Source organism: Haliotis cracherodii, unplaced genomic scaffold, assembly GCF_022045235.1.
Source record: "Haliotis cracherodii isolate W230 unplaced genomic scaffold, xgHalCrac1.p SCAF_3, whole genome shotgun sequence".
Classification (NCBI taxonomy): domain Eukaryota; kingdom Metazoa; phylum Mollusca; class Gastropoda; order Lepetellida; family Haliotidae; genus Haliotis; species Haliotis cracherodii.
Genome location: NW_027266286.1, coordinates 2,117,843 through 2,132,798, shown reverse-complemented (window position 1 = coordinate 2,132,798; position 14,956 = coordinate 2,117,843). Strand labels below are relative to the sequence as shown.

At 40.9% G+C, this 14,956-nt stretch overlaps 1 protein-coding gene across 1 annotated transcript in view; it reads left to right on the top strand.

Moving 5' to 3' along the window:
• Positions 1-82: 82 nt before the first annotated feature.
• The window catches only part of LOC139474126 (uncharacterized), a 32,218-nt gene continuing 17,344 nt past the window's right edge, over positions 83-14,956 (top strand). The window contains exons 1-2 of the mRNA XM_071257002.1: positions 83-93; positions 1,179-1,693. Coding sequence (XP_071113103.1) covers positions 83-93; positions 1,179-1,693 — 526 coding nt within the window. The remainder of the gene's footprint in view (positions 94-1,178; positions 1,694-14,956) is intronic.

Genomic DNA, 14,956 nt, shown 5'->3' with positions numbered 1-14,956 from the left:
CTTGAGGGCCTGGATTGACGATCCCAGGTCACTCTCCAGGATACAGTACCTCTTCTGACTTCACTCCTCAAGAACCTCCGTGATGGCTGCCTGGTAGGTCCTCTTGGCACCAGCATCTGTCTGGTTGAGAGAACATCCTCCATGTCATACAGTTTGTCGCCGAGCTTAGCGCGACAACAACTGTACTCCGTACTGGAGTCTTTACAGTCCGCATCTACTGTTGCCCGTTGTAGTATCTTCAGCACCAGGAGTTTCTCATTCCTGGAGCACTGGATGCTTTTGTGTTGGTTATTGTAACAAACGTTTATGCTTTCCTCTTTTAGATCACCTAACTGCACCTCGCCACAAACAGCTGAATCTGCGAGCAGAAGCATTTAAACTGCCATTTATTTAAATATTATCACCAATGCATGTCATCGTATCCCAATTGTGCAGATCGAGGCTCATGTCAGTCGATGGATTGTCTGGTCCAGACTCGTTTATTTACAGACCGCCGTCATATAGCTGGAATATTGCTGAGTTCGGCGTTAAACAACAAACAACAAACAAAGGAACCAAACAAAAGACTTCACCTTTTAACTCTCTCCAATATGTTTTGGTTACATTCCCAAAGATGATTAAAGTTTCTTGCTGTTAACTTCCCCGTTAAGAGTCAAGCAACGCCGGCTTCGGAGAGTTGTGGATGGGTGACTCCTGAGATGTTCTAGGCCTCTTGTCCTGCCTGACACTGAAACACATGTTACATGTGATGTCTCCTAAATGACTTTCGAAATAAGCTTGGATACCCAAAATAAGCAGGATACCCAAAATAAGCAGGATACCCAAAATAAGCAGGATACCCAAAATAAGCAGGATACCCAACTGGATGTGATGGTAAAGGCAAATCGAGCTGTATGCTCCCCATGGAGCGGGGAATGTCATATGAGTGATCATGATAGGAATTGTGTCACGCAATGAACGTATTCTGAGGCACGGATAATGCGTAACATGACAAATCCCAACCCTTTTTTAACTGATATCATATATTGGCGTTTCATTAAGAGCCCTTTCTAAAAAAATCAGTTGTATATGCCAATCTATGAACATTACCGTATTGCGCCCAGTTATTCCTTCCTTAGCCATTATGACATAAAACAGTTATTACAGCGTACTAGTACATTAGTTATTATTGTGTACAGGAAGCAGCGCCAACTCAAAACGACTGCTGAACTCAAACCGACTGCTGCTCCACAACCGGCCCACGATGCACCGGAACACAACGACTACGAGGATCCTATCTACGCCGTACCCCACCAGGTTCTGGGTGTGTCCTCCTCTCATCAACCCACAGCCGGGGGCCAACGTCCCCTGAATCCCACTGATTCAAGTGTTGAATCCTCCCCTAAAACCAACCACAACGCCATGACGATTCAACTTGAATCCCCATCTGAAACCGAACACAACGCTATGAAGAGTCAACTTGAATCCTCCGCTGAAACCGACAACAACGTTAACGCTATGAAGAGTCAACTTGAATCCTCCCCTGAAACATACGACAACACTATGACGATTCAACTTGAATCCTCCGCTGAAACCGACAACAATGCTGCAAAGATTCAAGTTGAATCCTCCCCTGAAACTGTTCACAGTGCTCCGAAGATTCTAATTGCACCCCCTCCAAAAACTGAGCACAGCGCTCTATCGCCGTCCTGCGGTACGGAGGGGTGACACAGACAGCCCTCGATCTAACGTCGTGTTGGGCACAAAGGAGTAGCCTGGTGTGACATATTATATCAATAGGCCGTTGTCATGCAAAACCAGTCTTGAACCTCTGTAATTGCAAGCTGTCGAGCCTGGATGTTGTTTCTGATTCCACATAATCTGAATAATTCATTCCTTTCATCATCGTTATCCTTAATACAATTGTTATCTGACAAGCCAGTCGCAGTGAACACTCAAATCATATATAACAGCAGGGTTTCACTGTTATAGAATGGGGATTTAAAGCTCGTATAGTCAGCAGGAGTCTAGTGGTGGGCAGTAAAATACTTGTCACATACGAACATGTGATGATGCCTGCATTATGAGAGTCTTTGTGAGAGTGACCGCCTCCGTGGTCTAGTGGTGAGCGAGAGCGTATGTATTTATCATGTATGTGTTTACTTATAGCTATGTTATTTATGTATAATGTAAAGCATTCATAGGGGGCACGGGTGGCCCAGTCGTCTAAGGCGCCGCGATTCACTGAGCAGAGTTGCATCCCTTGGGCACGACAGAAACCTATGATTGTGGGTTCAAATTCCGGTTCGCCTCAATTATGTTTCTAGGTTTGTCAGCACCATACCCGTGCTCGTGGGTTTTACCGAAGTGGTAAACGTCTGAGACCTGCATCACTTCGGGCTTTCCCCCCGCATTAAGCTGACACGCCGTGATATAACTGGAATACTGTTAAAAGCGGCGTTAAACCCAACTCACTCACACACTCACAAAAGCGTTCATGTGAAGGTGAGGTGAGGTGAAATGGGGTTTAACGTCGCGTTCAAGATTATTGCACTTATATAGCGACGTGCATGTACGTGTGTGTGTGTGTGTGTGTTTGTGTGGCTGCTTGTACTGACTCCGAGCCGACCAGTCCTTGTTTTAGACCCTTTAATGCCGAGCGCCAGACATGGTAACAACAAGTACCATCTTTTAAAGTCTTTAGGTATGACGCGGACGGGGATCGAACCCCGGACCTTCCGCTCTCCGGGCGGACGCTCTACCACTAGAACACGGAGGCGGTTCGTTCATGTGTATGTTTTGTGCAAGACATAATGCGTGTGTGCTAAGATTACCAGTTTTACCTAAGTGAGTATGTTTGTCTTTGTTTTTGTATTTAGATGCAGGCATCATTGTCTTGTCAGTTTGTGTTTGGTGAACTCAGTTTGCGCCCCGGTTTCACCATCAGGGTATGCTTGTATTTTCTTGTGTATTGATGTAATCATTAGTTGTATTTAGCATATCATCACATGTATAGGGATAGAAATGCATATGCAGTTATTGTGACCTATAGCACATTCTTCAGTTTATTTGGGGCGGTCGGGTTGCCTAGTGGTTAAAGCGTTCGCTCGTCACGCCGAAGACCCGGGTTCGATTCCCGACATAGGTACAATGTATGATGCCCATTTCATGTGTCCCCCGCCGTGATATTGCTGGAATATTGCTACAAGCGGCGTTACACAATATTCACTCACCGACTTCAATGTATTTTGTTAAAAACATGAGTTCTATCTATTTCTATGATGTCATCGGTTTGACGATGTGACTGAATATGATATAATATATTATATAAATATATATTTAAGTGTATATTTATTTTTTTAATTATATGTTTCAGGGCGTTTGTTCAGACCATCAATAAATCCTCTTCACATACAACAACCCGTGTTATTTATGAACAGCCCCGGTTACACATGTATATATACATAACAGAAATTTAACTCTCTTAGTATTTACTTGTATCAAAGTATTTCCTCGTCTCTCAATGTTCAAACTGAAACTGCCTCATAATTTTTCTGCGTGGCTGCGTGATCTGAGTATTATCTTCGGTTTTCGGATTTAAGGAGCTTTATTCTCATGACATTATTCATTGTACAAAGAGGATTCATCATGCACCATATTTAAGGCTACCTTAGAAATAGCACGTATCTAAATAACTAGACTAAAATATACGAAACCACTTTAAACTTGTCCGTTTACAACATAACATTGATTTGCGCATATCAGGCGACTCGAACTTGGCCATCAAGTCATGAATATTAAAATATCTCGTTACATGACACCGCAATAAAAACTGAATCATTACCATGTCTATATAATAATATGCATTTCAATCAAGTATGAAACTTAAAATAAACGGCATAGTATGAGAGACACAGATGAAAGGCTATTTTGTAAAAGTGAGTCAGTAAGGTTTAACGCCGCCTTTAGCAATATTCCAGCAATAGCACAGCTGGGAACACCAGAAAAGTGAATCTCTATCACTGTACCCACTTCCGTTGTTTCATATTCTGTGACACCCCAGATACACTAGAAACCACCTTGTTTCTGGTGATTTCATCAATGTCTCCTTGCTTGGTTTTCCCATACAACGAGTGACTGAGTGAATGTTGTTTTACGTCACATTCTGCAGTATGCCAGATTTATCGTCATGTTCGTCTTGGCATGGCAACAAGTGGTTGACAGCATGAGTAAGGATCAATGCCGTCGGGGCACTCACTCACTCACCCACCCACCCACCCACCCACCCATCCACCCACCCACCCAATGTTCAAGGAATACCCGACGGGACACTAAAAAGAGGGCTTCACATCTTCCCCATTTGGGTAATCAATACTAGATCTCGCCGGCGCCCCATCAACTACCAGTGGTCACACACGACTGTTAATGGACACAATCTTGTGATCAGCAGAGGCTGTTCAAAAGATAGTTAATTAAAGTGAAAGAGATATTGCTGTTCAAAAGATAGTTAATTAAAGTGAAAGAGATATTAGTTGTACTGTAGTGTTATAGAAATACAAGGTGTAAAAGTTATTGATGCAAAAACATGAGGAGAAATAAAATAATTGTGAAAAAACACATTTCTGTAGACAAACCCATTTTCAAACAGGCAAACTATCACAGGTCACAAGAAATAAGTCACGTGACTCGTTCACCCGAGAGTCGATATGAGGAAATATTTTGAAGTCACAGCACGCGTGTGCAGCCATGGGCGATGTGAGGGTGTCTGGAACAATACTGGTATTAATGGTATCCTATTGCTCTGGTAAGTAAATTAATGCGCACGAATAACAATTTGTCCTGTTCATCACATTACGTATTGTTTGATAATGATAATGGATAGTGTGTCCGTCGCTAAAGTTCCTCCTTCCCACCTAATGCTTGACTCAAATGCAATTCGCTGATAAACGTATTTTAGTCGTTGTTAGGCAGGCGAACATTTGTCAAACATGGATAACCCTAATCATGAATTTGAAAACTATTTTTCCATGACATTTTTGAATCTTGCAATCTGACCTGTCCTGGACTCCAGGGATGTAGAACTGGGAGATAAACCTCGTGTTTTCAATGTAAAGGTTTCACACGTAGATTAGATATGTTCAGCGTGTGGTTTCGAATTAAACAAAACAAAATCGAATCAAAGTCCAAAACCTGTAATGATAACACAGGTGGTTTCAATTCTAATATGGCACAATTAGGAGTGTTCAGGTATCGGATGATAGATATTTTCTGCAGGATACAGTGGCAAATTTGGAATTACTGAAGATCGGTTTTAATCAGAATCTATATTCGCTTCATGTTCCCAAACCTAAACCTTCCCCATAATACTTGAATCACTTCTTTGAGACGCAAAAACATCTAGACATATGGCACGCCAGACACCACTGAATGTGGGTTTGAATCCCGGTCCACCCCAATTATGTTTCTAGGTTTGTCAGCACCATATCCGTGCTCGTGGGTTTCACCGAAGTGGTAAACGTCTGAGACCTGCATCACTTCGGGCTTTCCTCCGACATTAAGCTGACACGCCGTGATATGACTGGAATACTGTTAAAAGAGGCATTAAACCCAACTCACTCACTCACTCACTAACTCTGATAAATGTTGTATGAAATGTCACTGACAGAACCCAGGTGACAATATCGGGCAAGACCACTATTTGCGTTGATACAGGCAGCGGCGTACCGCTGAATACACAAGATGATAGAACACAGCCTGGGGGTTATTGTTGCAAAAGATGACCAATGATTGTCCCAACGGAGCTTGCTTTGCCAGCTGGTTCTGGTCCTGTCGTAGACGTCGAACTATCTCACTCCAGTCATGTTGTACACTGGGGGAGAGGTCTGGCGTCCTATGCAGTCATTGCACTTCTACTCCCAAACTAAAGCCGTTTAGTAACAGACGTTCTCCAGGTCGCATTTGAAGTAATATATGCATTATTTAATTTATAATTTATATTTAACAATTGTATCATTGTCTTCGATAACAATAAGTACTTTCCTCACTATTCTCATCTAGCCTTATTCTCTTGCTTTTTCTCAAAAGTCAAGTAAAGTGAAAAAGCTGATTGCAATTTTGTTGTGAATATCAGTTTTCCTAGCCACTTTAAGTCAATTACAGAGAGATAAAATATAACATTCGCAGGAAGTATTTAATTGTCCATGTCAAATGGCTGAAATCAGTTACCCTGCCTGACGCTCGGTATAAAGGATTTAAAACAAGGACTGGCCGTCTCTGTGTTGGGGATTCATGTTAAAGTGCGGCATGGTATCTCAGTGGGCTACCTCTGTCAAATCGGCATAAGTCTGGACTCGTACTAGCAGCCACGAACGCATGCACGCACATGCACGTCGCTATATATGTGCAGCAATCTTGAACGCGACGTTAAACCCCAATTCACCTCCTTCAAGGCTGAAGACGTCGGAGGCTGCATCACAGTGCCTACGCCATCTGAGCATTGACTATAGAGCCGGCCGCGTTGAGACCCCGACACCGAATGGGGCAAAAAAATCAAGGAGGTCAAAGTAACTGAGGGCTATAGAATTAAGGACTGAATGTAGAAACAAGACTGGATGAGACCCCGGGTCGGGTAATATCTCCAGACTCTAGTGGTGGGAAGGATCTCCTGGACGGAGGATTCAGAGTGCTGAAATCCGCCCCCCCTCAATCCTCTTGCCCACTTCACGGGTGGCCCGAACATGAAGATTCCCCAGCAGAGTTCGAATGGCAGAGACACCGTGGTGTCCGAGTGCTCTAGAACAACCAGGGGACACTTCTGTCTTCAGCTGTATTGTAGGCACCACCGCAGAGAGGGACAATAACATTGGATGATGAAGACTTCGACGGAGAGGCAGAAAACACAGGCTTTTCTGGTTGGTTGGTTTGTTGTTTTGTGCCGCACTCAGCAATATTCCAGCTATGAGACGGTGGTCTGCATATAATCGAGTAGTATAGGTAATAGGGGTTCTGGACCACTTCCACCCGAGCCGGATTCATATACCTATACTGCTACTACAGGTGGCATTTTTTATGCCAAAATGATTATGCGATTCAATGATAGTCATGAGATTAAAGTAATTGGCTCTAGCTCACCAATACCTGGGGCCAATCATTGCTTCTATTAGTATAAAAATGATGATGTGATTCAACGAAAGTCGTTTTAAAAGAAATATCAATATTAATTAATAATGAATAAAATTTACTATAGCCCACGAGGATATTGCAAAGGTGTAGGAGCAATAAAAAATTAGCCACCGTGGCTAAGGTATCTGAAGATGTGGCCAAGGATTGGTTAAAGAAATGTCATGGTGACTGATTTACGACACCCATTGTCTGAAGAACATTTGATTGCAAAGGCTCATTACCCTGGAGCCATGACATCTATATGCCTTGAAACATTTAATTGCTGTTATTTATAAGATGCTAATCCTATTTGTTAATCCCCATTTTTGTGTACATCGACTGTCTGCCATCCTGAACAGGATGTGCAAGTATGTCACTGATGATTTACTGTTTACATTTATATTTATTACTTACTAAATGTCAGGTGACCTTGGCTATATAAGCCTTGGTCCAGAGAGGATAGAGGAAGAAAAGAAAGGTCTTACCCTTAGCCTAGCTAGGGTTAGGCTGGGTGCTCCGGGGCACCTAGACACCAACCACTACCACCATGTGCTGACCTGGCACATAGTGTCTTCTGTATGTTTATATCTACATGTATAAAGTAAAACTGTATATACCACAAGCCATCGTCTCCAAGTTGTCACTTCCTACAGGAACCATACGTCGGCCCCTTGCATATACGAGTATGCAAATTGTTCATTAATCAACGTCGGACCGACATGCGTTGTTAGAAACAAGCGATGTGGCAAATATATTTACCGGCACCGCGTTATATACCGAGGAAGAAGTTTGATATTTTTACAACGAATGAAGTTCATCAGGCTGACCTCTTGTTTCTTCCCCACGATAAGGTAAAACGCAAAACGTATAAATATGCTTCAACAGTAGTGGATGTGGCTAGTCGATACAAATAGGCTGAGCCATTAACCTCGAAAGAATCAACAGAGGTAGCTAATGCACTGAGTCGCATATATAAACGCGGACCACTAAAATGGCCTAAGCTATTTCAAGTAGATCCCGGTCGCTAGTTTATGGGATCGATAACAAAACTGTTAACAAAGCACAATGTCGAAATCAGGCGTGGTGAAAGAGAGGCCCACCGCAGTCAAGCTATCGTCGAAAGATTTAACAGGACATTAGCGGAACGTTTGTTTGGCTATCAGTATGGGATCGAAATGAAATCGGAACAATTGAGATCAACCGAATGGGTGACACGATTATCAGCCGTTGTATCAGCGCTGAATAATGAAGTAACGAGATTAATAGGGAAGAAACCATCAGATGCTATTAAAATGAAATCCGTGACTTCCGAATCTTCAGCACCGAGGAGAGGCAAAGAACGAAAACTTCCGGATAGAGTAAGGGGTAAGATAATTATACCAGCCCGGTGAACTCGAAGGAGGCCTATGTCGCGCAACCGATCCCATATTGTCCCTTAAGACTTATAACATTAGTCGATTGGTTACGAAAGAAGGAGAGCCTATTCTTTATTATCTTCAAAATGGACCGGGTAGGGCATTTGTACGAGAAGAGTTGTTCATAGTTCCCGACGGTACGGTATAACCACCATAACCATAAGCATAGGTAGTTACACCATCATTATCAATCCATCTCTTTGTATCTAAGGGGGATAATGATGTCTTGTTCATTCTTAATCCATATATCCTGTGATTGTAACTTCTTAAAGAGTTCATCTCGTGTTTGAATGTTCTATCGTTGAATAATGATTCTTTATACTGTTCGTGTTTGATATGCTTTTTTACAACATACTTCTTAACGCCCTTAGCTTTTCTTATCTCTCCATTATCGGACTTTTTTATAGAATACATCTTAGGTCTTAATCCTACATACTCCGCTATAGGGGTCCCAGCACATTCATCCTTCATCTTACCTAACACCTTTTTATTTACTACGCTGTGCAGTGGATTATCTTTTGGGTAATCGCTCGTGTCGTACATATCTATTTTTTCTGCCATATCTTTATACACATCCTCGGTTTGTATTTCCATCAACAAAGAATCTGTGTCAGTATATAACGCCTCGCATCTATCACCGTTTTGCTTCTTAAGTTCGTTGTAATAAAAGTCATACATTAAGTGTTTTGACAAGTCGAGAATACTCATACCGACGTACACCGGTCTGTTGAATTTTATATTACTCTTCTGCATATGCAACGCGGCTAAGTCGTTATCGAATATCTTGCTTCTGTTAAAAGCTGGACTGGCTATAAGTTTCCTGAGTCTTTCTTCCTCATTAGATCTGACTAATTTAACATCAACACGCTTCCTTAGATTCTCCATAGTTTTACCAAATACTGAGTTATTCATGAGCTTATATAGATTCTTTTCGAAATCGCTGGTAGCTATCTTTCTTAAATCTGTGTTCAGCCTTATATAGGGCTCCATCCAAGGGCTTTGATCAAACTCCGGGACTGGAAAAGTACCATGCCGGGTCCAAGCCGTATTGTTTTATACATGTCTTTCTAAATATCTCGAATATATCGGCGAGTAACAGTACATCGGTTTTTAAGTACAGATCGTGATAATCGCCTAAATTCTTACAACCTAATTTATCCCAGACCGTCAGAGCGTGTTCATAATCAGCATCTGTTATTTTAGATTCTGTTAAGTTACTATAGAATGATTCGAGGGGTGGTAATTCAGTTTCTTCGAATCTAGACCAATCATCCATATATTCGTAAGGATATACACCTTTTCTCAGCAACAAATGACGAGTTATCTTATCGGTATATTGATTTGTTATCGCAAAGTCATCGGGATTGTTCGCATTAGCTAAATTGTCCAGGGAAGATAACAGAAACTGTACGGAGTCTATGAATCTAAGCCCATTACTTTGCTTTATTCTAGATTTCCCATCCTTATCCCTATAATGTATAGGTTTAGTCAACGAGAACGATACATATTTTTTATATTATTAGGAATGCACGTTAAACTGCCGTCGGTCTTTCAGATAGCTTGCATAATGAGATGTGAATCGTATCCCCTAAGGTTATGAAACACAACGGTGATGGGTATTGTTTGAGAGTTCATTTTTAGTTTCAAGTTACACTCGTTATGCGCGGCTCCCCGATAATTACCCGTGACGTGGCAATGATCTCTTACGGAATCCCCATCCAGGAGTTTATTACAAACGTGACAACTCATTGACTTCTTATAGGTCCTCCAATCATCCCTCCTCATACACATGGGTTTCTTACACGATAATTTTTCCCTGATTATTCTCTCTTCATTTTGTAGATATTCTAGGAACTTTCCCGCCAACACCTCTACAGTCTTCTTTATGCGCTTCTAATAGATCTTGTCTGCTGTACCCATGTAGGCATCTTTCGCAGAAATATTTCTTTCCCTTATATTTAGTTTGATCGTATAATAGCCTGTCTAAACTCTTTATCCACGTATAATGATATTTACCATCTTTTTCGATCAGAAATGAATTGATTCTGGGGATATGTTCCGGAGCGGAGCTTATCCTGTGTACAACATTTCCTTTAGAATGTCCGAAAACATTCATAGCTAAATTATTTTGCTTTTCCACCTTATCAATTTGTGATATTGGTGTAGGTTCGTCTATACCATCGAAGTTGAGTCCATCGTTTGGGGGATAGCTAGAAGGTCTATCCGGATGCTTGTCTACGGGGAACAATGCAGATCTTATCATCATTCTTAAACAGTCATCGGATTTATTTTTTACGTTAATTATGGCTTTTTTCTACTTATAATACGGGGGTAAATCTATATAAGAACCACCTTTGAATGGCATATAATTTGCTATATCTAAATATAAACTATCGATTTTATCCACACCCCAACCCGAACCTCTATTAGTCCAACGTTTTAAAGTTTCCTGTATCCTCTGAATTGATGTATCTAATGATGCGTTTATATTATCGGATTCGGTTATAACTTCTTGATTGCTACGGAAAAATGGTTCGGTATATTCGGTGCTATCGTCTGTGTTACTTTTACTCAATAACATTTTAATCGTCAGCTGGTGTTTTATACTATGTAAATCATCTAACTCCTCATTAATTTTACTCGATATGATGGGCTTAATATCGTTAACATCCACGTTGGAATTAATATCCATCTTCCAACCTCTTAGATATTTACCAACGCCGGCGGATATGGGTACAAATATTAATTCTTGTTGTTTATTCTCAACATCATCATTATGTTGAATATCATCATCATTAGGTTGATTATTATCTAGTAAAGCGATCAATTCAGCTCTTCTCATTCGAGAATAACCTCTCAGCCCACTGTTTCTCGCTTGAACTTTGAGTTCTCTAACAGTCTGGGGTTTGTTGTATTCCAAACCGAGTAAGGTAAACAATTCAGCTTTTCTCATTTGAGAATATCCACGTAGACCACTTTGCTTTGCCATAGCCTTCAACTCTCTGACAAAAACCATTGTGGTTGAATGGTATATGCAAAATGAGACAAATATCTAATTGGTATCTAAATACGTATTCTCCCCAACCTATTCCTCTCATTGATGTAATCTCTCTTCCTAGCATAAATAATCTGGTTCCTGACCCTATCAGCACCGTGTTCCTTACATAAACAATAACGACCTTTGACCCCTATCCCGCATACAGAACACGTATAGTTTATGTTTCAGCGCCTGATGTAATAATTGTGTATGCCGCAGTAAATTTCAACACAGCGTCGGTTACATAGAGTCTTCTTACCCATGAGTGTAAATATGCAATTATTCATGGTTTACACTGGTGAGGCAGTCAGCCAACGCTATTTATAGATCGCTCTAAACTAGGTCATGGGTTGATGTGTAGCCACAGCTGTCACTCTGACTTATGCGTAATTGTATAGCTGAAAATCAATACAGCAGTCAATCCCATAATCACAAATGTGACCTCGCGGTTCTTTTGTTCCTCTGAATCTGTATAAAACTGACTCGTTGGTCTCGGTAGTGGGTCGAGTTTTTTCCCATAAACGATGAAGTATTCGTGCATGGCAGATTCGACATCCTTAAACGTTTGAATTGAATGTCCTTCCTTACGCAGTTCTTCATGAATAAAATCTAATCTCTTCATTCTCTGCCGCGTATATTGTGACTGGGCTGCTTGGAGTTGTTCTAAAGCATTGTTATATCGTTTATGCTCCTCTTCAACTTCTTTAGCGTTTGATTCCCTCATACTAGAAAATAAATAATTACTCCCCCAAAAAGCTAGAGCATTGATAATAGCTCCACCAACCATCATCGCAATTGTTGCCATATGTTCAATAATATAAAATATTCAAATGTTTATATGAATATAATATATTCAAATGTTTAATTAATTACTTCATTATGTCTTCCGGGATAAGCCCTTGTTTGATGAGCATATCCTTCGTTACCATTGCTAATCTAATATCAAGAACCATTATACCTATATCAAATCCATTAAAATCTAGCTTGGGAGGTGTGGCTTTAGTAATCATTTTAGCTATACGGGCATTGCCAATGGCCAAGCTGGTGACCACCACTGAATGATACGTTGCGTTTACCAACATTTTACCGTCTGTAACTGGAGTAGTCATGCTTCTTATAGCATTATATGGGGGGCTAACCTCTAATTGAACTTGTTGCATCGGGGGTGACGTTTTCTCTTCTCCGGTCTTATAAAAGAACCATACAGCGGCTATACCTAGTGCCCATGTTTTAATCGGATTAATATTTGAATTATTTATTAATTTCGCTTTCCTCACGAGTCCTCCCTTTCTTCCTGCAGCTATTTTGGGGGGGTTCTTAGTAACTCTGGGTTTCCTCGTCCACTTGTTGTTGCGTTTCCGCAATCTGTTGTGCAGTCTCGTTCACAATCTGTTGTGGTGTCACCTGTTGAGTCTCCATTATTTATTTGATCTTCGTTCTTTATATTATTAAGTGGGCACGTATGTTTAAATTGACAATACCTAGCCGTTATTAAAGCTGTGGTGAACGGAGCTAAGAACATTCCATATCTATGATAAAACTCACAGCTCACTGAGCTTATAGCATGTTCGATGAATGGGAGATTCGCATAAATACATGCGATGTTCTGCCGGGATAGGGAGAAACGTACTAGCTACGACTGTGTATAGTTGTAACAGAGCCGACCCTATCGTTTTAGTCATGGTAGCTCCCAGTCTAGACTCGTAACGCACGTACAGTTTTTTAATTTCTTCGTCGGTCATGTTATCAATTTTTTCGATGGTATAATTTTCTCCTAAATATTGGGAACATTTTCCACCGGCTACCAAAGCCGCGAGTCTTTCTCTATGTTTATCTAAAGATTTATCTACATTTTGATCAGGCTCAGATTCTTTGAGCATTTGTTCGATGAGTTCGTCGCATTCCATAATGTAATACCTAAGGAGATATTTAAGTCTAACATAATATAATATGGCATATCCAATACATCCAGTAATAATGAACTGTTGCGAAAGAATAATGATTTCGAACCACATTTTATGTCATTAACCGCTAATGTTCAATTCGCTACATTTTGCTATAATTTTGCTACATTTTGCTACATTTTTTCTACAATTTGCTACATTTTTGCTACATTTTGCTAAGCAATTGCATAAGCAGCTGGTTGATCGGTTTTTAATACGAGTTTAAAGTGCTTCGTTGCCGCTAACAGTTTTCTGACTTTATCTCGTTCGAGCTTGGTATAAATAACATCATTTTCGCGTAAACATTCCTCGAATGAATCTCGATCTTTGCAATGAAAGAGTGCTACCCATTTGGTCTGCTCTCTGAGATCTTTCAGGACAGAGTTGTATTTTTGAGTAAGTACCCAAACTCTATGTTGAGTATGCCGACCGGAGAATGCTAAATATGAAAGCATATCTTTCTTTTTTGAGAGTTCTTTACTCGCGCTGCAGTCGTCTATTACGAAAAGGGTTGATTCTCCTTTGTACTTTTCGTGACATACTCGTAAACAGTCTTGTAAACGATCGCCTGGTTCGACTGTGTACCCCATCGTCATTCATTACCCAATCTCTCGATAGGTATGTCTTATTAACGCTTATAGTCGGGCACAGAATAATAATATGATCGAAAACGTCCCTATAATGACTTTGTAAAATATCTAGAATAAAAGCTGTTTTTCCGCAGTCCGTTTGCCCGCATATGATAGCGCAGTGCGGATCTTTAGGTAAAAGATTATTAATAGATTGCTTGCACGAATCGTCCATTCTGTATATTAAGTTGCTCATCCATTATCACTCCCGTTCCTGGAGCTTCGTTATCTGTATGGTGACAGCCTCGCTAGCATTTTCTATTCTCCTCCCACTGCCGTGTAGTTGGTCATCGTCCGTTGTTCGCATATCTAGCCATAGCGCGTACTTCGTGGTGAGGTATTCACCCATCGATACATTCCCGAGAGACAGATCTTTCACGACCGCGTTAACTTCCGGGGAACGTTTTATAGAAGGGAGTTTTTTAATCTCATCCCGCTGGTGCTATGCTAGCATTCCTTGGCTATATAGTTGATTAGGAACGCCCTCGATAGTCAATTCTACTTTTGTAATCTTGGGATTGTAGAACTTCTCGGTATTTCTTTTAAACGCATTGGAGGGGTCCTCGAACAACATTAAAATACCCTTCAACGACCTCGTGGGAACGTTTAGATTGATATTCCACATCATATCTTTTCTGTCCCTCGTGATCTTTCGATGTCGCAGCACGCGATCTTACAAAATGGCTAAACTTCCCGTATAATGGTTACAAATTTGCCTGGCTAATTCGGGATCCGTTATCATATTGTACTCCAGCGAGATATTGTCAATGGAATAGCTAGCATCTTCACCAG